General features: G+C 38.1%; 1 protein-coding gene across 1 annotated transcript in view; it reads left to right on the top strand.

The window, feature by feature from the left end:
- The window catches only part of LOC108707575 (contactin-5), an 879,452-nt gene that overhangs the window by 446,967 nt on the left and 405,518 nt on the right, over positions 1-26,967 (top strand). Inside the window, exon 4 of the mRNA XM_041582695.1 lies at positions 2,294-2,423. Coding sequence (XP_041438629.1) covers positions 2,369-2,423 — 55 coding nt within the window. The 5' untranslated portion in view covers positions 2,294-2,368. The remainder of the gene's footprint in view (positions 1-2,293; positions 2,424-26,967) is intronic.

Here is a 26,967-nt window from a genome sequence, read left to right as displayed (position 1 = left end):
CCAGTTGCAATTTCAGCAATCTGGTTACTAGAGTCCAAATGACAACCATGTATTGATTTGAATAAGAGACTGGAATATGAATAGGAGAGGACTGAATAGAAAGATGAGTAATAAAAAGCAATAACAATACATTTGTAGCTTTACAGAGCATTTGTTTTAATTTGAAAGTGGGAAAGAGTCATTTGCTAATTAGGATTTGGATTTGGTTTGGTATTCGGCCGAATATTTCATGAAGGCTTCGAGGATTTGGCCGAATCCCAAATAGTGGATTTGGTGCATCCCTAGTATAAATCTCCCTCAAAAGGGTCACATTAGCCTTAAGAAAAACATCACTTTTTTCACAAACTCTCTGACCCTGGAGAAAAGGCACGGGATACACAGTAGATGGCAGATAAGCTCTGTTGTATACAATGGGATTCTTGGGAAAGAATCTGTTATCTACTGTGTATCCTGTGCTTGAATAGCTGCCCCCATGGCTACACAGCAGCTTGTTTATATAAACTATAGTAGTACTTATCTGTTGTCTACTGTGTATCCTGTGCTTGAATGGCTGCCCCCATGGCTACACAGCAGCTTGTTTATATAAACTATAGTAGTACTTATCTGTTATCTACTGTGTATCCTGTGCTTGAATGGCTGCCCCCATGGCTACACAGCAGCTTGTTTATATAAACTATAGTAGAGTTTTTGAAGTTTTACCAGTGCAGAATAACAGTACATAATATTTGCATTACTATAAAACACTTTCATTTTTGGTGTTACTGTTCCTTTAAAGTTTTGCAGGTTAGTATAGAGGTTAGGGTTAAGGTCTAGTGTAGGTAAAGTTTTTCTTGACCCACACGATGAATTATAATACACCAGTTATAGTGAGAAATTATCCGATTATAACTGATGACATCACTAAACACAATTTATAAGGATACAATTTCCAGGATATTCATGGCTTTTTTTTTTTTAGCTCGGAATAATGTAGAGATTAGTGATGGGCGAATTTATTCACCAGGCACGAACTAGCGGCGAATTCCAGCAATTCGCCTTCAGCGGAAAAATTTGTGAAACCGCCACAGAAATTCACCGGCGTAAAAAAAACAGACGCCGTCGTACAAAAAAAAAACGAATGTTGGCTTCCACAAAAAAATGGATTCTGGCATCCAAAAAAAACTGGACGGCGGTGTCAAAAATGAGACGCCGGCACCGTTTCGCAAATTTTTCGCTGTTTTGCTAATTTTTCCCCGAATTGCATATTTGCTGGAAATTTGCTAATTTTTCGGCGAAGCAAAATGCCCCAAATTCGCCCATCACTAGTAGAGATAAAACTAAAAATAAAAGATAGATGGTTAAATTATTTATTATCGAAGTTGGAAAACTGACCGTCTCCATTCCATCGAAACATAAATTATATTCCAGAGATAATAGGCTGCCCAGTAGTAACCAGAGGTGACAGGCACCTTTTCATCTAATGCATATCTGGACTATTGCCTTCTTACTGACGGCTGAAGACTGATCATTGTTTAAATATGAAAATGTATCAAGCTCAATAAATAAAATCGCATTTTTTTCTAAATGGGCCTTTTCCAACCCCCTTTACATACTGTGCCATTACTACAACTCATATTGTTGCACCAGCTACGTAAAGGGTTTAAACAATAAAGCAGATTAATAAATGCATGGCAATATCTTTTTCCCAAAGGAATGACCAAGGAAACTTGCTAACAATGGATAATTTACTGTCCGAAGGAATATGCTGCTGCATAGGTTAGCAGAGATAGATGTATCAGAGGCAATCTGGCATCAATAATTAATTGAACAGTATTCCTGTGGAGATGTAGATGATTGCATTGTGACTTAAGCCACCGACTACCTGTTATTTCTCACAAGGAGCAAGCTCATTTATTCACATATGAATCTGGGATTAAGTGCTTTCTTGTATTGGTTTACCTGTTAGGAAACCAATCCTATTTGGAATCTTTACTATGTAATTGTTTGATAATGCCGGTTGATTCAAAGACATCAAAGGAGCAAGGCACACTTTTAAGTTGTTCTGGATGTGACGGAGCACAGGATTCATATCCCTTACAACTGTTCATAGGTATTGGCTGGAATAATACTGGAAAATCTTTAATCACATCTCTTATTTCTGTGTGTCAGCTCACATTTTACATTAGGAGCTTATGGTATCAGGCTTTTAATTGCTTCAGGGCTCTAGTTTGTCCTCTGAATTGCCTATCATATTATTGCCAGATGCTTTTTTTTTTCTCTCTCTCTAACTGAGACCTGTCTTGTATCTCAACAGGCTGAGCTTTAATGAAGAAACGTCAAAGCTGTTAACAATCACGCAAACAGGGACTCCAGCCCCAAGTGACCAAGAATGGCGTTGTCATGGAAACTGGTACTGCTCTTGTCAGTCTTGGAGCATCTATCAGGTAAAACAATGATTTCATGCTCATTTTTCATAGACGTTGTAGGGAAATGTAATACATATAACTGATGAACAAGTTGGGCTGTACAAATGACTATTGTTCCCTTTGTATTTCATACACTTCCAATTAGTGATGGGTGAATTTGTCCATTTCGATTCGCTGAAAAATTCATGACTTTCCAGTGAAATTCGCGAAATTACGCAAAAGGCGAATCATTTTGACGCACAACCGTTTTTATGCACGTGACTTTTCTGACGCGTATCCAAATTTTTTTTGATGTACCGATTTTTTAAATTTATTCGCTGTTGACAAGTGCGGAAATTCACAGCAAATTCGTGCATGGCAAATTTTTTTTGCCCATCACTACTTCCAATACCCGTACATAAATTTGCGGCGAAGTTCTACATTTATTTGCCAGGCGCGAATTTGCGGTGAATTTGCGTGATTCGCTGCCAGCGAATAATTCGCAAAATGCCCACGAAAATTCGGCAGAAAAAATTCGCTGGCATGAAAAAAAAATTTTGGCGCCGTCGAAAACGAGACGCCGGCGCCATTTCGCGAATTTTTCCCCATTTCGCGAATTTTGCACGAAATTCGCAAATTTTCTGGCGAAACGAAAAGGCGCAAATTCGCCCATCACTATTCGCCAACTAAAAGTCTGGGGCGTCAAAATTGGCGCGCACATAAAAGATTGGCGTGTTTCAAAATTTTTTGGATGCCCATTGACTTCAAAAATAATATTGACACGAGTGACAAATTTTATACGCACGACTATTGACTTCAATGTGATTCGCCCATTACTATTTACCTGCATTTATATTCCATACACTGGGGTATTAATATAAAAAGCAACGTTGACTACTTTGAATGCAACTTTTTGTTTTGTACTTTTTGTGATTGTGAAGGTGGTGGAACAGAGTAGGGAATAATAATGTGTTTGTGGTTATCTATGGCAAATTGGATTCATTTTTCTTTTGTTGCAATGTGAGATATTTTCCAAAAGCGATAAGATATTCCACCATGGGCATTTAGTAGCTCAGCAGATGTAGAGGCTATCAGGGACGAGTGCTTTTAGTTGTAGGCATCTATCAGTTTACTTGTTGTAGAAAAACTCTGATTAAAACTGTTGAATTATTTTTACTTCTGGTACAGAAACCTTTGCTCAGATTCCTCTGAACATACATTTTCAGTTTAATTTAGAATCAAAGCCTGAATGAATTTGGAAACGTTAAACCACAAAAGCCAACCTGTTTCCATGACCCATTTCTTACCATAGGATTAATCAGTTGTTGCTGTTTTCTACTCGGAACATAAAGACCTACATTGATTTTGACAAGTGTGAGGTTTATCTATGCCCAATGGAAGGGGGGATTGTGTTAATTAATTTAACAGATGACAGTGCAGCAGGTATCCCAGCACAGAGAGCCTAAAAATATGCAAGAGAAATATTGCTGTGAAATTAGAACTGACATGTACAGTATTGTATTAAATACATAGTAACCTAGGAACTTCTACCTCAAAACTGGATTAATATTTGTAATGCTACCAGTGAGTCTTGTTCTTAGTTTAATGGAGATGTAAAGGCTCCATTAATGGAGATTTAAGCTTTTAAATCTCCTTAAACTAAGAACAAGACTCAATGGTAGCATTACAAATATTAGTCCAGTTTTTATTAATTTTCAAATATAATTTTATTTTAACCTGACTGCAAAAAAAATTGTGACTAATCTCAATGGAGTTTTTTTATTGTTTGCATAACTACAAATACACTGAATTACAAAAATGTGATTGCTAGTTGTCCAAAAAAACTCAATTACAAAAATCCCATTGTTAAATTCACTTTTACAATTTGACTATTTCAAAAAACTAAAAAAAATGAAATAACTTGAACTCCTATTGGCTACCCCTGCTATTGACTGTTCCATTCAGTTTTACAAATTTGACTATTTCAAGAAATTTTATTTTGGAATTTAAATTTGGAAACTAGCCCTCCTAATGAGCTTCCAGTTTTAACTGCTGAATTTCATTTGAACTTTTTAGGGGTTTTTTTTATACATAAAATCTAAATGTAAAATATTGAGGTTGTACGTTTTGTCATGATTTTTGTCAAATTGTGGGGAAAAATGTTTCAGATTTTTTGATGTAATTTTCTACAGCTTACTAGAATTTTTAAGAATCAATTTAATATTATGAATGTAGAATGTATCCTTCTGGGTTTTTGATTTTGATCAGAAATTGCCTGGCTGATCTGATGAAATACTGAAAGCAATGCATAGGAATTGGTATACATTGACATTTTTCTCATATACTGATGTTTCTCTTAGGGGCAGATTTATCAAGGGTCGAAGTGAATTCGAGGGAATTTTCGAAGTAAAAAAATTCGAAATTCGAAGTAATTTTTTGGATACTTTGACGATCGAAATAGGATGCTATGACTTCAAATTTACTTAGAATTTGATTCGAAGTAAAAATAGTTTGAATATTCGACCATTCGATGATCAAAGTACTGTCTCTTTAAAAAAACCTCGACTTCAATACTTCGCCATATTAAACCTGCCGAAGTGCTATGTTAGCCTATGGGGACCTTTTACAACCATTTTCTTAGTCTTTACACATCGAAGTAAAATCATTCGATCGTATGCTAAAATAGTTCGGTTTGAACGATTTAATTGTTCGACCGAATTATTTGACTTAGACTTCGATATTCGAATTCAAAGTATTTTAATTCGATGGTCGAATTTCAAAGTATTTTACACTTCGAAATTCGACCCTTGATAAATCTGCCCTGTAAATTTGATTTAATTTACTGGCATTAAGGCTGATTAAATGGATTGGTTTGAGTTTGTTATATTCGTTTCTGATCTGTAAATTGATAAGAACTTAGAAATGTATTATTTTTAAGGGCAGGTTCCTTTCTTTTTTTCTGGTGAATGGTATGCAGTTGAAATCATATTGAGGTCTACTTCTACTTATTATTTTGAACCAAATAAACAAACCAGGTGTGACAAGAATGATCTATATAACCGTAAATAGGAACTGCATTAACTCTGAACAACGCAGTCAGCTCACAGCTGTTCCACTTTCATCTTTATGATGATATTGTTTTCCCAGTCAATGCAAGTCTCCCTCTATAATATTTTTCATACTGTATATATATGCAAATGTATAGCAAAGCAATTGTCCGTGTGCACGGTAAGCTATTCCTTGTTTTTATCATTCTAAACCCCAAATAAATAGGTTCTCATTCAAAATCCACCTCCAAAGTAACACCGACAAGGAAATAAATAAGATAAACCAGAAATGTTAACGGACAAAGCTGCAGTGTGCAGATAAACAGTTGTCAAAGAGCTTAACAGATGATATATCAAGAGGGGTCCTGGTTTTATCACTGAGACTACCCATCACACACAGCGGAGGTCATATTGACCCAGCTGCCATGGAAGTCCTTCATTACAGCTAATTTATGTCTTGTATCTCATCTATTGGTCATATGGATTTTTCGAGTTAGTTTTTGAGCAGAGATCTAGCAGTAACCATTTCTTATAATTATATGCAGGTGCATTACTTACACATGTATGTTTATTTTTAGGATAGTATTATAACTGACAAGATCACTAAGCTCCATTTATAAGGGTATAGTTTACAGGATAGTTTTATTAAAAAAAAATCTTCCTGTTGTAAATTGTAAGGCAGATTTATCAAGGGTCGAATTTCGAAGTAAAAAATACTTTGAAATTCGACCATCGAATTAAAATACTTCAAATTCGAACTTTTTTCATCAAATTTGGATATTCTGCGGTCGAAGTAAAATCTTTCGATCGAACAAATTTAATTCGACTTCAAAAAACTTAGAAAAATACTGTAGAAGGTCCCCATAGGCTACCATAGCACTTCGGCAGGTTTAATTTGGTGAAGTATTGAAGTCAAAGTTTTTTTAAAGAGACAGCTCTTTGATTATCGAATCGTCTAATCTAATTCGAAGTAAATTCGAAGTCGTAGTATCCTATTCGATGGTCGAAGTATCCAAAAAATTACTTTGAATTTCGAATTTTTTCATTTAGAAAATTCCCTCAAATTCCCTCAAATCTGCCCCTAGAAGTCAACTTAGTTTCATAACCTGTATGAAGGATCTATGTGGTAATGGAACACTTATGCAACTTGTAATATCCGTATATTTTACAATAGGTGATAAATTATTTCTAATATAAAAAACTGTTATGAAACATGTTTTCATATTGTCGATGATGGGTCTTCTCCACTTGTCATTTTCACATGGGCTATTCCCATGTGTTTTTATGGTTTAGGGTTTTAAGTAAATGAAGCCTGGTTAAGTATAAAGGCAATTATTTAATTATGTTAGGGAGTTTGAATTTTGAGTTAGAAACTCTTCATTTGGAGCAGAGAAAATTTTTGAGTATCTATGGGTCACCTGTACCTTATTCTTTTTTTGAAAGTATGGAAGGGCAGAGAGGATTGTGGCTTTTATGCTGAATCTGAAACCTCTAGGTTATCTTAAATAAATAATTATATGTGTTTCGATGCAAAACATAACATTTTACCTCAAATTAACTCAAAACTCAAAATGGATCTTACTTAAGAAGATCTAACTTAAGAAAAAACTCACATTGATCGAGTTTTATACAGAAAAAACTCAACTCGATCAAATCGAATTCTTGATTAGAGTTTTCAGCCAAAAACTAGAACATCAAGCATGCTGTTAACCTATTCAAATGGTTTCAGGGACCTCTGCCATTGACTTCTTCTAAACCTCAACAGGTTTTAGGTGGTATATTTTTGGATTCAAGCTATTTACATGTGGAGGTATAATAAATCATGAAAATTATAATTGATTGATTAAAAGTTTTTTAGCCAAAAATGTGAGTTTTGACCAAAATATACAACTCAAGTACTCAAGTTTTCATGGAAAAAAAACAACTCAAATATTAATAAATCTGCCCCTAATTCTTAGCTGATTCTCAGGGAATATTTAAGAGAGAAAGGGTTGAGCCCCATAAGTATTTAGAGTAGCCAAACAATCTAAACAAATTCTCAGCATGGTTTGTAATAAAATTTTGGGGCAAATTTACTTAAGGTCGAATATCGAGGGTTAATTAACCCTCGATATTCGACTGTCGAAGTTAAATCCTTCGACTTCAAATATCGAAGTCGAAGGATTTAGCGATATTCGTTCGATCGAACGACAATCCTTTGAATCAATTAAATCCTTTGAATCGTTCGATTCGAAGGATTTTAATCCATCGATCGAACGATTTTTCTTTGACCAAAAAAAGCTAGCTAAGCCTATGGGGACCTTCCCCATAGGCTAACATTGACTTCGGTAGCTTTTAGGTGGCGAACTAGGGGGTCAAAGTTTTTTCTTAAAGAGACAGTACTTCGACTATCAAATGGTCGAATAGTCGAACGATCGTTCGAGTCGAAGGTCGAAGTAGCTCATTCCATGGTGAAGTGGCCAAAAAAAACATTCAAAATTCGAAGTTTTTTTATTCATTCCTTCACTTGAGCTAAATAAATGGGCCCATTTGAGTAATGTAATGACATTATGCATTGTCATTTGATCAGCCTTTAATTAACACATTCTTCTAGTGACTCTAGATATTCTGAGGCAATTTGCAGTTGGTGTTTATTTTCTATTATTTGAAGTTACCTGGCAGCAAAGAAACAGTACAATAGTACAACAGTAGTGTCAAAAAAGCCCTGTGTTCATCATTTCCATTAACCCCCAAGCTTAATTTCTCAAAATAAGCCCAGAGCATAATGAGAATGTGCACAGTCACTGACACTAATAGGATCAGCAGATTAGAGCTGCTGTTGGCAACGTTGAAGGCCTAGCTCATTACTGTAGCAGGGAGGCTGAACCTCTGGGGTTGTTCAGTAAATTCAATATAGACAATGCAGTAATTTTTTTCCCATTTAATAGAACATTAAAAAATATGTACTGGTACAGTTAAGAATGCTGCCTGATCTGTTTGTGTCTAGTCTCTGTCACTTCATCAGAGGCCAACACTTCAACAAGCAGAATTAGCCTGTGGGGCTGAACAGCTTGCTTCAGACTGCCAGGTAGTAGAGCTTCAGATGCTGTGTTTAGATGCGTTACAACTGCCTACTGTGATTCTCCTGGCTTGCCTCTATTGGAGATAAACTGCACACTGCAGACATATTTACTATAAAATATAAATATTTCATTATATTTCAGTTATCCGCATGGGCAGCCATTTGTCATGTTTAAGGTAATTTAATTGTAAATCAGGTTTAAAAGAAATCAGGTTTAACCTATTGTAACAATAATTAGATCAATAGATGATAGACATAGGGGCAAATTCACTAACCGGCGAAGTGGCTAACGCTAGCGAAAATTCGCCAGCGTTACGTCATTTGGCCACATTTAGTGATGGGCGAAAATTCGCGTCAAAAATTCGCCGGCGTCAAAAAAAAAATTTCCGAAAAAAAGGACGCCGGCGTCAAAAACGGGCGCAGGCATAAAAAAAACGGGCGTCGGCGTCACAAACGGGCGCCAGCGTCAAAAACGAGACGCCGGCACAGTTTCGCGAATTTTTCGCCATTTCGTGCGAAATTCGCAAATTTTTCGGCGAAGCAAAACGGCGCAAATTCGCCCATCACTAGCCACATTGCCAATTTACTAAAAGTGTCCCTGGCGAAAATTTGCTGTAGATAGACTAGCGCAACTTCACAGCCTAAAGCTTTTTTCTGAACGTTTTTCTGAACGCTACCAGAGTTTACTTTCCCAGGTCAGACCAGGCAAAGTGCAATAGAGTAGGTAAGAGTTTGTAAAAAAAAAAAAAAAAAAGTTTTTTTACTTTTTATATGGTGATAGGCTCAAAAAGATCGAAATAGAACACCTCTATATAATTTTATTAAGTTTCCCTGGGCTTGCGTTGTGTTATTTATTTGCTTCAAACTTCTATTTGGCACTGTATACAAATTTCCGATCGCTAGCGTAAGTTCGAATCGCTGATCGTAACATCACTAGCGCAACTTCGCAAAAGATCGGTAACTTGTGCGCAACTTCGGATCTTTGTGAATTTGTGCAGCCCTGGCGAATCTACGCATGGCGAAGTGCGGCAAAGTCAACGCTGGCTCAACTTCGAAGGTAAGTAAATTTGCCCCATAGATAGATAGATCCAACTGTGGGAAGGCCTGGAGAAGAGGATAGGATCTGGATCTATCTTCCAACCACCCCACACATGCCCTCCTGGTTGCTAGGGATGTAGCGAACGTCGGAAAAAATGTTCGCGAACATATTCGCGAACTTGCGTCAAAAATGCGAACGGTTCGCGAACGTCGCGAACCCCATAGACTTCAATGGGAAGGTGGATTTTAAAAGCTAGAAAAGACATTTCTGGCCAGAAAAATGATTTTAAAGTTGTTTAAAGGGTGCAACGACCTGGACAGTGGCATGCCAGAGGGGGATCAAGAGCAAAAATGTATCTGAAAAATACATTGTTGACACTGCGCTGCGTTTTGTGCTGTAAAGGGCAGAAATCACACTACGTCACTCAGGTGATGTTTCTGGACAAGGAATGTGAAAAAGCTCACACAGCTAGGCGGCAGTTGTTTGAAGAACACACTGGGCAAACAATGTCTGTAAGGTCAACGTATACACTACAGCAGTGGATACGGAATATATTATTGCTGCTTGGAAAACGTCACTCAGGTGGTGTTTCTGGAAACGGTATTATTATTGATATTTAGACAGAATGTGAACAAGCTCACACAGCTAAGCGGCAGTTGTTTGAAGAACACACTGGGCAAACAATGTCTGCAAGGTCAACGTATACACTACAGCAGTGGATACGGAATATATTATTGCTGCTTGAAAAACGTCACTCAGGTGGTGTTTCTGGACACGGTATTATTATTGATATTTAGACAGAATGTGAAAAAGCTCACACAGCTAGGCGGCAGTTGTTTGAAGAACACACTGGGCAAACAATGTCTGCAAGGTCAACGTATACACTACAGCAGTGGATACGGAATATATTATTGCTGCTTGGAAAACGTCACTCAGGTGGTGTTTCTGGAGACGGTATTATTATTGATATTTAGACAGAATGTGAACAAGCTCACACAGCAAGGCGGCAGTTGTTTGAAGAACACACTAGGCAAACAATGTCTGCAAGGTCAACGTATACACTACAGCAGTGGATACGGAATATATTATTGCTGCTTGGAAAACGTCACTCAGGTGGTGTTTCTGGAGACGGTATTATTATTGATATTTAGACAGAATGTGAACAAGCTCACACAGCTAGGTGGCAGTTGTTTGAAGAACACACTGGGCAAACAATGTCTGCAAGGTCAACGTATACACTACAGCAGTGGATACAGAATATATTATTGCTGCTTGGAAAACGTCACTCAGGTGGTGTTTCTGGAGACGGTATTATTATTGATATTTAGACAGAATGTGAACAAGCTCACACAGCTAGGTGGCAGTTGTTTGAAGAACACACTGGGCAAACAATGCCTGCAAGTGCACTACTATTGGTGCACTACTATGAAGAACAGCAAACAGCACTGGACACGTTAAAGAACAATAAGATAAGTAAAATAAAAAAATATATATATGTATATTAAAAAAAAAAAATTACTCTGGTTGGTGCTGAACTACTAGGAGCAGCACACCAGTCCCACTCCCCAACACAGCTAGACTAATAGCACTGGGCTCTTATAGTAGCAAAGTAAAAAAACAAAAAAGAAAATAAAAGCAGTCCTTACAAGGACTATTAGGTTACAGGCAGCAGTCAGCAGATGAGAGATCAGCAGCAGGACAGCTGCCCACAGCAGCTACATACAGAGCACTGTAGTAGAAGGTAGATTACTAGCCAGCAAAGCTACTTAACCTAAAATGTCCCTCAAATCCCTGCAGAGTTCTGTCCCTACAATACAGAGCAGTATCAAGTAGATTACTAGCCAGCAAAATTACTATCAACTGTCCCTCAAATCACTAACAGCTCTCTCCCTACACTAGCTCTTCCAAGCACACACAGGCAGAATGAAAAAACGCTGCAGGGCTTCAGTTTATATATGGAAGGGGAGTGGTCCAGGGGGTGTGGGGGTGGTCCAGGAGGGAGAGCTTCCTGATTGGCTGCCATGTATCTGCTGGTCTGGGGTGAGAGGTCAAAAATAAGTGCCAGCTAAGGCGAACCCAAATTGGCGAACGTCGCGCGACGTTCGCGAACATTCGGCGGACGCGAACGGTCGATGTTCGCGCGAATTAGTTCGCGGGCGAACAGTCCGCGACATCCCTACTGGTTGCACCTATTCAGTTTGACCACTTGATCCCTCCATGCCCTTGTGCAGTGCAATGTATGTACAGGGGCAGCAGGATTATATGATATAGAAAGGGCACCCCCATATTATTCTATAGACTTACTGAAGTGCTAGTGTGTGTCCTGGGTCAAGTATTTCTCCTACTGCATATTTTAGGGTCTGCAGATATTAAAATGTTGATGGCATGCAACAAAGTCTATGGCGATCTCAAGTAGTCTAAAATTGGAGAAAGAAGAAGATGCACTCGCTGGTTAGATGCGGTGTACATAAAGTACCTCCAAACTTTTATTGATGCGGAGTACAAAAGATCAAACGTTTCAGAGGCCTCACGCTCCTTTGTCAAAAGATCAAATGTTTCAGAGGCCTCACGCTCCTTTGTCAGTGATAAAGTACTGATGAAGAAGGCGTGAGGCCTCTGAAATGTTTGATCTTTTGTACTCTGCATCAAAACAAGTTTGGAGGTACTTTATGTACATCTTCTTTCTTCAATTTTGGCTTACATTCATAGTTACATAGTTAAATCGGGTTGAAAAAAGACAAAGTCCATCAAGTTCAACCTCTCCAAATGAAAACCCAGAATCTATACACACACCCTCCCTACTTTCACATAAATTCTATATACCCATATCTATACTAACTATAGAGTTTAGTATCACAATAGCCTTTGATATTATATCTGTCCAAAAAATCATCCAAGCCATTCTTATAGTCATTAACTGAATCAGCATCACAACATCACCTGGCAGTGCATTCCACAACCTCACTGTCCTGACTGTGAAGAACCCCCTACGTTGCTTCAATTGAAAGTTCTTTTCTTCTAGTCTGAAGGGGTGGCCTCTGGTACGGTGATCCACTTTATGGGTAAAAACGGTCCCCTGCTATTTGTCTATAATGTCCTCTAATGTACTTGTAAAGTCTAATCATGTCCCCTCGCAATCGCCTTTTTTTCCAGACAAAACAACCCAAACCGTGACAGTCTAATTTAAGTCTTCCATCCCTCTAACCAATTTAGTTGCACTTAGTCTCTGCACTCTCTCCAGCTCATTTATATCCCTCTTAAGGACTGGAGTCCAAAACTGCACTGCATACTCCAGATGAGGCCTCACCAGGGACCTATAAAGAGACATAATTATGTTTTCATCCCTTGAGTTAATGCCCTTTTTTATACAAGACAGAACTGTATTTGCTTTAGTAGCCACAGAATGACACTGCCCAGAATTAGACAACTTGTTATCTACAAAGACCCCTAGATCCTTCTCATTTAAGGAAACTCCCAACACACTGCCATTTAGTGTATAACTTGCATTTATATTATTTCTGCCAAAGTGCATAACCTGCATTTATCAACATTGAACCTCATTTTCCAGTTTGCTGCCCAGTTTTCCAATTAGACAAATCACTGTGCAAAGTGGCAGCATCCTGCATGGAACCTGTAGTTCTGCACAATTTAGTATCATCTGCAAAAATAGAAACAGTACTTTCAATGCCCACCTCCAGGTCATTAATAAACAAGTGAAAAGCAATGGACCTAGTACAGAGCCCTGCGGTACTCCACTAACAACACTGGTCCAATTAGAAAATGTTCCATTTACGACATTGAGTCATGTGATAATCCAAAGGTAGCACCAACAATGAATTATATATATATCTCAAGTAGGCTAGCCCCATAAAAATCCATTGGACTGCTGTATTGCTTTTGACTGGTGAAAATGTAAACTTATTTTGTCAATGGCAATGCTGAAGACACCAGCAAATAGAAGTCTAACATTATAGTGCTCATTTAGAGAGACCCTGGATACAAGTGCTTAAACTGGTTCAAAATTGTATCCTTTATTACTCTTTCTAAAAGAACTTGTGTCTAGGGTCTGGCTGTGCTCGGTGCCTAGGGCCAGATTGGAAAAGCCATGGTGGGTGGAGGGCACAGTGCTAATGGGTGCAAGGAAGCCCTTTCCTAATGCCTGTGTCTAAATGACATGCAAGTTATGGGGTTGGAGGGGTGACAGCTATGTGCCTACAACCACCACTCATGAATACAGTACAACCAAGAGCAGGTGCTGTATTCACGGGTGGGGGACTCAGGTCTCTGCACTCCATTTTTATTGTGTCATGTCAGCAAAAATGTAGATGTTTGTCAGTGTTTTTACATGTCCCGTTGGTTTTGGTAAAAGATAAATCCATGTTCTCTGCTGTTAGGCCACACGCCAAGTCATAGAATTGTTACATAATAAACAATAGACCAATACTGTCTGAAGGATTTGGGGAGGATAAAAAGTAGGACAGGAGAAAGGTATAAACATTTCTCCTGTAACAAAGCAGAATCTGTAAGCTGAGTTAGAAGTAAATGTTGAAACAGGAACATTATCATGCGTCCATCTCTTCATACTTCCATTAAAAGAGTCAACGTGCCTTTAATCAAAGAGGAAATGTTCTTGGATGTTTACTAGGCAGTGGAATATCTTGACTTTTCCTTGATACATATATCACAAAGAGAATCTCAGCATATTTGGAAACGAGTTAAAGTGCAGATAGGATCAGGTTGTCAACAGAAGGTTGTGTTTCAACTCCCATGGGCTTTGTCTCATTCACCAGATTTGATAACAGCACAGAACAATTACATCCATTGTAATGTCATTGCAGTCATTTAAACACATTCGCCGAGCTGAATAGGTCTATTGATTCTGCTTTGCATGTGTTAGCAAGTCTGATGTGTAATCCAGGGTTGTTTGGTGTCCTTGTGTGCGATGACAGGATAATTGCAACTCAATGACATATGGAAATAGGGAGACAATAATTATCAGAGGTCATTCCAAAACTGATCGGCTGGCTTGCTAACGGAAATAAAACAAATAGATAATGCGATTTCTGGATCCGGAATGACTCCAATTTGTTTGTTTTATTATTATTACAACAAAAGAAATTGCTCCCAATGGAAAGCCTTCCTTAGCCCGTGGTGTATTTATAACAGCTCCATGCCAAGGTTATATTCTGTTGTGGAGGGTTTCAGCCGCTGCTCTGTCACTTTACTTGGCTATTATGAGTTACGCGGAAACAAAGGTTGCATAAGTTATTGTCGGTTTTTTAGAAGCACTGACTGAAGAACTGACATTTCATTAACTGTCATAAACGGGCAGTCGGAATGATGGGCTAATTCTCTCCTGTCTCGCAATACCTTGGGTGTCTTTCATAGTCGCACAAAAGCTGTTTATCCATTTGGATACAAAAACTACAAGATTTGAAATGTTTCCAGCTGCCTTCTTTTTACATTTTTAATTTAGTTTTAAATGGCCACAGCGGAAGAATCCCAATTCAGTTAATTTGCATTAAAGAAGCATTCTGTATTTATAAAGAATGTTTGTGAATACTGGAATAAGAGCACCAGTGGACAAATAAAACCACCTTATTATTTATTGGATCAGTGTGAAGGCTCTGAAAGGGATCTGTGCGCTAATCTGTGTGTGTACACTGTATACATGTTTTTTTACATATGAATTTCTTTATGATTTATATGTTCAGGGATTCACATTGTATGGCTGCCTGAAAGCAGTGAAACAGATAAAGACAGGCAGGTTATGTAAGTTACAGTGTAGCTCAGACTCGTTGCAGTTTTTCTTCTGCAAAATAAGTGATTAACCATTTAAGTTACAGTAAACTTGCAAGGGAAAAAGGAAAGAGAGATAACTGATAGCACTTTGCAAATTAAACAAGAAACCCCAATTTTTTTTTTTATTAAAACATCTGTACCTGTTATAAAAGGCATTTAAAAATCTCAGCTGCCACTAATATATTGTCTGTCCCACCTCTATGGGGAATATTTACTTACCTCCGAATTTGCGCCAGCGTTGCCTTCGCTGCATTTCAACAGGCGTAGATTCGTCTGAGCTGCGCAAATTAACGAAGATCTGAAATTGCGCACAAGTTACTGATCATTTGCGAAGGTGCCCTAGCGATGTTACGATCAGCGGTTCAAAGTTACACTAGCGATAGGAAATTTGCATACGGCGTGCATTTAAAGTACATTGGCTGTATATGCAGCAGTATACACATTTTTACGCCAGCACCCATTAGTAAATCGGAAAATTAGTAAAGTGGCAAAATGATGTCATGCTGGCGAATTTTTGTTAGCGTTAGCCACTTCGCCCTTTAGTGAATTTGCACCCATGGGGTAAGACTGATTTTTTGGATATAGGTACCAAAGGGCTTCCCCCTAGACTTGCCACTCTAGGCATGGCCCAAGAGTGCCTATATAGTAAATAAAGCCAAAATAAAGTAAAAAAAAGATTATGAAAAAGTGCACCAAGGTAGTGGTGGGGTTTTTATTTTGAACTTAATGGGGTGGTGATGTCACAGCATGGTGCTGGTGATGGTGTAATGATGTCACTGCCCTCACAGCTGCATTGATGTGATCATGTTGCATTGAATACATTCCTAGTAATTTGTACTTTTCTAAAAGTATAGATATTTTAAGGCATATGCATGAAACAGGTGTAAAAAAAATCAATGAATCTCATTAATTTCATTCATTGGATCAATCTGATCATTCCTATAGCAGAGCTGGTTGACCCAGATCTCTTTAGATTCTGATTATAGCTTCTACTCATGTTGAACAAAGGGGTATATTAGCCCTCTAATGCCAACCATAGTGAATCTTGCCCACATCCCATTTAACATGCAAAAACAACTAGAGAACCATAGGTTGGACCTATCCGCGATGAAGCTGCAAAAAGAAAATCATGTTTTTAATCCCTCTTCACTTTATATTCTCACATTTCCAAAAGAACTTGCGTAACCATGAATAATAATCGTAATTGTGTTGTTGATTTTCTAAAAATAACTCTTGTTTTTTAGGCACAAGCTGATAAAGCTTTTTTATTTTATTTTATTTTTTACAAATCCATTTTAATGAGCTGTTTTTCAGCGTTATGCTATCAGAATGTTTTCTTTAAGCTACACTAGAGAATGCACAAGCCCGACAGTAAAAGCCAGCATTTAACTAAATCCAGCACAGTGAAATATTCACCTAAAGTTCAACGTAGCCCAAAGGAACTGGATGTTTAGCTCAGTGCTAACGGAGAAAATGCCATCTCTTCTGTCGTGTGATATAGTGTTTAAATAGTACTTTGGCTCAAGCAAAGTACCGCAAATCTCATTTGCCTGCTGTAACTGTTAAACAGGAAAGAAAGGTAAATCCACTTGAGACACAACGCCCAAACCTGCATGGAAATTCCAAGATCTGCTGTATAATTCGAAATTGCAGCAGTTGCAGAATTAACTTTACTGAATGTAAGCCAAGGATCCTGTGCATGTAGAATCGCATTAGATCTATAAAGACGGAGTTCCATCTGCTCTGCATACTGGCTTGATTGTCTGTACAGTCTCTTTACACTATAAGTTTGGGTATGTTTAACTCAGTTTGATACAAGGGGGTATGCCAATAAAATCGGTGAAAACAATGACAAAGACACAAATGAATGATGGACTATATCAATAGGAACGCACCACATCGTGTTTCAATTGCCTTTTTTTTTTTTTTTTTGATCTCAGGAGGGCAGATTGGGTCTTTACTGATAATATGATGCACAAAATATTGTAATATTCAACAGGAAATTATATTAATATGCCAATTATAACTTCACTGATGAAAATATTCACCTAAAGACTACCTAGGGGCAGATGTATCAAGGGTCGAATATCGAGGGTTAATTAACCCTCGATATTCAACTGGTGAATTAAAATCCTTTGACTTCGAATATCGAACGATTTGAAGGATTTTATCCATCGATCGAAGGATTATCCTTCGATAAGAAAAAAATTGGAAAGCCTATGGGGACCTTCCCCATAGGCTAACATTGACTTTGGTAGCTTTAAGGTGGCGAACTAGGGGGTCGAAGTTCTTAAAGAGACAGTACTTCGACTATCGAATGGTCAAGTAGTCGAACGATTTTTAGTTTGAATCATTCGATTCGAAGTCGAAGGTCGTAATCAAAAGTCGAAGTAGCCAATTCAATGGTCGAAGTAGCCAAAAAAAACATTCGAAAATCGAACTATTTTTCCTCTATTCCTTCACTCGAACTTAGTAAATGGGCCCCCTAAAGAATACTTTCTCACCCTAACCAGAATGGTTTCTATGCTTTGCTGCTTTTCAAGTCCTACCCCATCAGAAGCTATGTTCCAATATCTTATGCTGATGAGCTCTAAGGAGACAGAACAGGCTGTCTGCAAGCTTAGATATATGCATTTGAATTTATTAGGCTGCATCTGTGATGTTAAACCAGTGTGTCTGGATGCATAGCCAGCCGCAGGGACATTAAGGAGTGAGTCCTAGCAAAACCAGATACAGGTAAACTGTACTATACTTCAACAGAGGGTTTATTCAGGTTATAATACAAAGAGGGTAGAGTTTACTGTAGGTAAAAGCTCACCAAATTACAGGTGCACCAGCCTAGGACCTGATAGGGGTTAATTTATGATAGCCCAAGCTTTTTTTTCATAAGTTTGCCCAAATGGGCTTTTGTAATGAAGAAAAACTTCAGAAGCTTTTAGGAAAACCAAAAAAAAACCTTATGATTAAGTGCAGCTTGGCACAAAATGCAAAATGCTTCGGAAATGTTGCTATTTTGTTTTTTTTTACTTTTTTACATCGGTGGCCTTGTGGATTCTTTATAGAGGTTACACCCGCATGGTGGGAACATTTTTTAAATATGCAGGGCAAATGGTGTCATGTTTTTTTAACTTTGCACCCTGTACTGTACTGTAATTGCAGCAGGTCACTTTTCTCCAAATCAGAGTGCAGGCTTGCAACCCCCCCCCCCCACCCATACAGTTTGCTGCGTTTGTGGGTTCATACAGTTTGCTGCTTTTGAGGGTTCTGGCTCCAACGTAACTTGTAAACCGTTCATATAGCTGTAAACATTTCAGGAGTCTGTGCAACCCCTAAAGTAATCCGAAGAAATGGCACACTTGATAAAGGGTCTTTACCCAAAACATGTAGTGTGTGTTTAACACTGCTAAAATAAAAAGAAACTTTGCAGTTTGAAATTACTGCCTTCAAGCTGTTTATTCCATTACGCTACATTTCTTCAGCCTGCTGTTTTTGGTAGTACTGTATTCATGAGGGGTGGGTGGGGGAGGCACATACAGACCCCCCTCCCATCCTCTTACTCATTCTTTAACTTATCATTCAGATGTACAAGTTAGGGATCACCAGCAGGCAAAGGATGAAAAAGGAGCCCTGTACTTAAGTGGCATAGGACTGCCTTGAGCTCATCATTGCTGCCCTCTGCACCTTCCAGTCTGATGTTACAGTAGGTGCAGGGTACAGTCAGACCCTGAATGCAAGTGATTTTAGAATGAGGACTAAGGGGTGCACTTGTATCGAGTGTCTCTGTAAATAATCCTAATTGCCACTTTGAAATTTAATAAATACGGTGAATTGTCCACTTACTTTAATCCATTTCCCGGTTGAAGCATGCCAGATGTACTTACCTCTAGATGTCAGTGAGTAAGTTTATTTAGAAAATCATTTAGTGGGATAGTTCAGCAATAGAATGCTTTGAATTGGATGCAGAGGGCTATTTAAAAGGAACTTCAAGATGAACATTTCCAATTGCTTACATGTCTTGGATAGTCTTGGTTGAAAGTACTTGAACAAGATGGATATATTAGGGAGAATAGCCTCTTTTTCTTTGTTTGAGATGTGATTGCAACATGTAGTTCCAAAACAGATAGATACATTTTATTGTGTAGGACTATATTAGTTGTGTGGTCATTCAGCATTCAATGCAATATTAATTTGACTATCCATGCATATTGCAATATCCCTTAGTTACCTGCAACTCTGCCCTTCTCTGTACTTCTGGTTGAAAGAGATATAATTATAAAGAAAACTGATCAAACTTTTAAATAGTTGGAGTCTACAAGACAGGGATCCCTCACCTTTTTTTATCCATGAGCCACATCCAAATGTAATCGAACAAAAAGTGATCCCTTATTGAGTAAAATTACCCTGCGGTGGAAGCTGAGGTCTGACCTAGGTCAGTGCCAGTTAATAATTGAAAAATGAAGAAAAAGTACCCCACTAGCTTCAAACTCGCTCAGCAGTCTCTAATGATTTAAACCTACCTAATTTAAATAGTCACTAATGTGTGCAAATTTGCTAATAACTTTATATAGATACCAAAGTGCTTGTGCTAAGATTAAATCAATTGAAATTCATTGATTATAATTTAATTAAATATTAGTAATACATTTCATTCGGTTCTATATAAAAGTTTCAGAAAAACATTGGTACATATACCCTTAATTGTGACCAATTCTATTTCACAACAGTGTATCTCTTTTTTAAGGGTTAATAATCTCCCCCTTCCCAATCACTTAAAGTTAAAGTGCAAGTGCTTAACAGTTAATGGATAATAATGATTTCATCCAGATTAACCAAAATTCATAATATTAAAAGTGCTCATTAGTGCTTAGAATCGATTAAAGTTAAAAAAATTAATTGATTAGAGACCGCAATAAATAGGATAATTATTAAAAAACACACAATTGCTCAGGTTCAGAAATAAGTTGGAAAATGGAAAAAGAAGGAGGTGGAGTTGTCCCAAATCTACTACCTAATTTGTTTCTATCCCTGGGACACCACAAAGTCAAAGAAGGCAGAGTACCCGGGACTGTGGTCTCAAATTTACTCTAGTCCTAGACTCAAAGAAAACTATATAGGCCTAAAAAACCACAAATCCACGGGCTCTTGTGAGCTTTAGTATCAGATAGATAAGCAGAGAACCGAGCACTGGTTGAGGTTTGGAACCTCCCCACCCCCTCCACTACTTTGAAAACCCAATCGACTGAAGTATAAAAAGTTTTGAGTTAAAAAGGACTCGGAATGCCGACGCGCGTTTCGCAATAATGGCTTTGTCAAGGCGTAATCATCCAAATGTAGAAACAATTCGGGAGAAATACATGCATGTAAAAAGTTCCTGGGGGAACCAAACAATTGGTGATTGGCTATTTGGTAGCCCCTATGTGAAGTGGCAGCCTACAGGAGGCTTTGTTTGTCAGTAAACCTGGTTTCTATGCAACCAAAACAAGCCTGGAATTCAAAAATAAGCACCTGATTTGAGGCCACTGAGAGCAACATCCAAGAGACTGGTGAGCAACGTGTTGTTAGTGAGCCATTGGTTGGGGATCACTGCTATAAGGAGTGATAATAATTTATTAGGGGCATTTATCAATGCAATTACAGTGTACAACATTCAGTTTTGGATGCATATGTCAGCACTTCCCTCGTAATTCAGTCATAAGTGTGGCTGTGCTAGAAATTGTGTCAACCTCAATAGCACCTGTCAAAATGGACACAACTGTGCTCGCACTTTGAGACAAATCTCAGAATGCCGATTGCATCATTTCAGGAGGATGCACTCAAAACTGGAGCTGCCACCAGGGTGGTGGTAGAGTAGATCTAGCATTCCCCAACCTGCTTAAGTTATCATGGATCATGTCACCTATGGAGCTCCATGAGGGATTTGCAAACATGATATTTATATTTCTATGTGGAAAAAAGCACATTTATCATTATATTTCTCTTGCTTTCTAGTTTCCATGATGGTTTTACTGTCACAGCCTTTCTTAGGACCAATGGTTTTCCCCCACTTTGGCCATGGCCTTCCATGCTGCATCGTTATATACAGTACCATTGAATGAAGTCGGCAAGAGGCATGACATGATTGATATCAGTAATATCAGTATAGGACCTGTTATCCAGAATGCTCGGGAGCTGGAGTCTTTCTGTTATTTAGATCACCATAGTTTACATCTATTAAAATCCTTTAAACATGAATTAAATCCAGTAGGATTGTTTTGCCTCTACTGAGGACTATTTCTATCTTAGTTGGGATAAGCTATTACAGAGGAAATCATTTTCAAAAATGGAAATTAATTAAAATGGAGTCTATGGAAGATAGTTGTCCCATAATTCAGAGTTTTCTGGATAATGGGTTTCCTGATAACAGATCCCATATGGGTGTAATTGGTGGCTGAAAATGAGCTGGCATAGGAATAGCCTGCTTTGGGCTACATATGGTACTGGAACATGGGTGATGCAGAGGTTACAGTGATAAGATAATATATGGACCAAATTTGACTCTAAATAGCTTATGTTGTAAAAAATATATAATAAATATTAGAGGGATTTAAAGTCACCCAGTCTTTATTTTTGTTCATATATTCGGCAGTGGGTTGGTGTTGGTCTATTATTGACTACAAAAGTTAGCTGCCATAGTAAAAAGCTTTTTCCATAATTTGGTAAATGGATAGGTAGAAAGGCAGATATTTTTCTTTTTTTTTCTCTTATTGTGGCCTTTTAGCTCTATGCAGTACAGTACAAAAAGCCCTTTAGTTCCAGCGTGGCGGGTATAATCAATTTATTCTGAACAAACCTGTAGGTGGTTGGCTATGGCTCAGCACACAGCAGAAAATGGCTACCTATTAGGTCACCATTGCCCGGTGTGTGGTACCATTTCAGGTATTCTCAGAACTATTACACATAGTTGTTTAATGCGGCTGTAAATACAGAGACAATTTCCAAGTAAGCATGTCATTTAGCAAAGGTTAATGCATAAGAACATTTCTGCACAATGTGAGACGCTGTGCATTCGGGCTTGTGCTCCTTGTTATTATTTACTTTTCTCCACATGCCATTTGATAGAAACTCCTATGTGAAGTCACCAGGGATGAAAGAAAGTGCTTTTTTATACAAAAGCATACAAAACTTTCATTAAAAGTATGAATGCCAAGTTGCTGTAATGTTTGTCGCTCAGTAGTGCTAAAGCTAATAGGATTTCAATGAAGATTTAAAGGAACAGGTAGGATTTAGGTGAGCTGTTTCTATATCATACTGCAAGCGTACAACCCACTGTAAGCACAATTAACAAATTCGTGCAAGTATAAAAGAGAGCCTAAAGATGCAATCAGAATATATCTGGCTGCCCTATGGTGCCCAGTACTACACCTAGGGGCACATTTACTATGCTCGAGTGAAGGATTCAAAGTTAAAAAACTTTGACCATCGAATAGGCTACTTCGACCACGACTTTGATTCGAACAATTCAAACTAAAAATCGTTAGACTATGCAACCATTTGATAGTCAAAGTACTGTCTCTTTAAAAAAAACTTTGACTACCTACTTTGCCACTTTAAAACTACCGAGCATCAATGTTAGCCTATTAGGTTTCTAGGCTTTTTTTGATCGAAGGAATTGTTCAAGTATTTGCGGTAAATCCTTTGACTTCGATATTCGAAGTCGAAGGATTTTACTTCGAAGGGTCGAATATCGAGGGTTAATTAACCCTCGATATTCAACCCTTAGTAAATGTGCCCCCTAGAGTCCTGTTTATTAACAGTCTCATTTTAGTGCTTTTAGAGGTTTTAGAAACCACAACTAAACTCAGTTTCTCTAATACCACAAATGTCATGAAATGTGTTAAAAATCCAATCTTGAAAAGCATGAATGAAAAAAGCGCCGAATGATCAAACAAAAAAAGGATGAATACATATAAACCTTTAAATTCGAGTTTTTTGGACAAGTACTAGTGAAAAAAAACTGAACGAAAAACTCTAAAAGCCCAAATTGATTAAAAATGGTCCAATAGGATCAATGCAGCTCCCATTGACATCTATAGGACCTCAACAACTTTTACCCGGTGAATTTTTGTGTTTTATTTTTCGCGGTCAATAAACCTTGAGTTTAACACAAATAAAGAAAAAACACACATTTTTAGAGATTAGGGAATAAAATAGAAATATGTTAAGAGGGCCCCTAGTGATTAGGGATGTAGCGAACGTCGGAAAAAAAGTTCGCGAACATATTCGCGAACTTGCGCAAAAATGCGAGCGGTTCGCGAACGGTTCGCGAACCCCATAGACTTCAATGGGAAGGCGAACTTTAACATCTAGAAAAGACATTTCTGGCCAGAAAAATGATTTTAAAGTTGTTTAAAGGGTGCAACGACCTGGACAGTGGCATGCCAGAGGGGGATCAAGGGCAAAAATGTATCTGAAAAATCTGCCTGTGTGTGCTTGGAAGAGATAGTGTAGGGGGAGAGCTGTTAGTGATTTCAGGGACAGATGATAGTAAGCTTGCTGGCTAGTAATCTGCTTGATACTGCTCTGTATTGGAGGGACAGAAGTCTGCAGGGATTTGAGGGACATTTTAGCTTAGGTAGCTTTGCTGGCTAGTAATCTACTGTTCTCTTTAAACAACTGCCATACGTTGACCTTGTAGGCATTGTTTGCCCAGTTTTTTTGGACGCAGCCACTGAAGCACAGTTGCCAGAAAAAATATGCCATATAAATGCTGAAAATAGTAATTTTTCGCCATACGTTGACCTTGTAGACATTGTTTGCCCAGTTTTTTTGGACGCAGCCACTGAAGCACAGTTGCCAGAAAAATTATGCCATATAAATGCTGAAAATATAAATTTTTTTGGTTGCAGCCACTGAAGCACAGAGGCCAGAAAAATTATGCCATATAAATGCAGAAAATATGCATTTTTTTGGTCGCAGCCACTGAAGCACAGTTGCCAGAAAAATTATGCCATATAAATGCTGAAAATATAAATTTTTTTGGTTGCAGCCACTGAAGCACAGAGGCCAGAAAAATTATGCCATATAAATGCAGAAAATATGCATTTTTTTGGTCGCAGCCACTGAAGCACAGTTGCCAGAAAAAATATGCCATATAAATGCTGAAAATAGTCATTTTTTGCCATATAGGTTGAGTCAACGTATGGCAAAAAATTACTATTTTCAGCATTTATATGGCATATTTTTTCTGGCCTCTGTGCTTCAGTGGCTGCGGCCAAAAAAACTGGGCAAACAATGCCTACAAGGTCAACGTATACACTACTACAGCGGTGGATACGGATTACGTAAAATATATGAATGCTGCTTGAAAAAAAGTAACTCAAGTGGTTTTTCTAGAGACGATAATATTATGGATATTTAGACAGAATGTGAACAAGGTCACACAGCTAGATGGCGGGTTGAAGAAAACAGTGTGCAAATAATGCCTACAAGGTCAACGTATACACTACTACAGCGGTGGATACGGATTACGTAAAATATATGAATGCTGCTTGAAAAAAAGTAACTCAAGTGGTTTTTCTAGAGACGATAATATTATGGATATTTAGACAGAATGTGAACAAGGTCACACAGCTAGATGGCGGGTTGAAGAAAACAGTGTGCAAATAATGCCTACAGGGCAAATAATGCCTAAAAGGTCAACTTATACACTACTACAGCGGTAGTAAAATAAAAAAAAGTAAAATAAAAAAAAAATGAATATTAAAAAAAAAAAATTAAAGTTGGTGCTGCTGAACTACTAGGAGCAGCAGATTAGCACACCAGTCCCACTCCCCAACACTGCTAGACTAATAGCACTGGGCTAGTAGTAGTAGTAGTAGTAGTAAAACAACAAAAAAATAAATAAAAGCAGTCCTTACAAGGACTACTGTTATTGCAGCAGTCAGCAGATGAGATCAGAAGCAGGACAGCTGCCCACTGCAGCTACATACAGAGCACTGCAGTAGAAGGTAGATTACTAGCCAGCAAAGCTACCTAAGCTTAAATGTCCCTCAAACCCCTGCAGACTTCTGTCCCTCCAATAACAGAGCAGTATCAAAACGATTACTAGCCAGCAAACTTTCAACTGTCCCTGAAATCACTAACAGGCAGCAGCTCTCTCCCTACACTATCTCTTCAGCACACACAGGCAGAGTGAAAAAACGCTGCAGGGCTTCGGTTTTTATAGGGAAGGGGAGTGGTCCAGGGGAGAGCTTCCTGATTGGCTGCCATGTACCTGCTGGTCTGGGGTGAGAGGGCAAAAAAAAGCGCCAACAATGGCGAACCCAAAATGGCGAACGTCGCGCGACGTTCGCGAACTTCCGGCGAGCGCGAACACCCGATGTTCGCGCGAACAAGTTCGCCGGCGAACAGTTCGCGACATCTCTACTAGTGATTGTAAATAACCCTTATGATTTATTACTTTGAATAAAACCACTTTATAATGGCAGCTATTGGTCATCATTAACTGGCTCAGGCAACACCACCTAAAAAGAACAAAATGATTGAAAATTGTGTATGGTGCTTTCAGCCCTACCATTTGAAGCTACAGCACCGAGGTACTTGGTTAATCTACAACAGGGCACTAAATGGAGTTTATATGTTCTCCCTTTACTTGCATGGACTTCCTCTGGATGCACTCTAAAATTTGTGTGGCTGTGGTAGAGCAATTAAACTGTAAGCTCCACTGATCAGAGTAAACATGATTGACTATTAATGAAACATAACTATACACCTATTTAGTGTCATCAAGCTGCTTTTGACCCTTGGTTGCTTCTCAATGACATGTTTATGATAAATTAAACCTTTCCATGCTGTTGCTGAATGTCCTTATCCTCTTTTCAACTTGAGTGGACGTTTTGGAGCTTCTTATTGTAAAACAAACAGCTCCAGTCCCCTTATTTATGCTTTAAGGGGCAGATTTATCAAGGGTCGCATTTCAAAGTACAAAAAAATTGGAAATTCGACCATCGAATTGAAAAACTTCGAATTCGAATATCGAATTCGAAGTTTTTCCACCGAATTTGGCAATCGTACCATCAAATAAAAATCATTCAATCAAACGATTAAATCGTTCAAATCTAATGATTTTAACGTACGATCAAAGGATTTTTACTCGAGGTGTGAAGACTTTAAAAAAGTTTGTAGATGGTCCCCATAGGCTAACATAGCACTTTGGCAGGTTTAATGTGCCGAAGTATTGAAGTCGATTATCGAATGGTTGAATATTCGAACGATTTTTACTTTGAATTGAAGTCGAAGTAAATTCGAAATCGTAGTATCCTATTCGATGGTCGAAGTATCCAAAAAATTATTTTGAATTTCGAATTTTTTTACTTTGAAAATTCCCTCGAATTCACTTTGACCCTTGATAAATCTGCCCGTGTTGGTCCAGCTTTATTTACGTTTCTTTGCTGTCCTTGTATTCTTAAAAATTTTCACCAACACCAAAATTCAAAGACATAAATGTGTTTCCTGACCGGCTTCTTTATTGTTGAGCTTGGACATCCATAAAGTCACAGAAAATAGCATTCCCTGGTATTAAAATAAAATACGGCCCAACGCGTTTTCGATTTATATCATTCGAAATATTTTACATTTGCAACTCTTGTTCGTTTA

The sequence above is a fragment of the Xenopus laevis genome, chromosome 2L, assembly GCF_017654675.1.
Source record: "Xenopus laevis strain J_2021 chromosome 2L, Xenopus_laevis_v10.1, whole genome shotgun sequence".
Lineage (NCBI taxonomy): Eukaryota > Metazoa > Chordata > Amphibia > Anura > Pipidae > Xenopus > Xenopus laevis.
The sequence above is the reverse complement of the archived record's forward strand: the minus strand, read 5'-3'. Positions and strand labels throughout refer to the sequence as shown.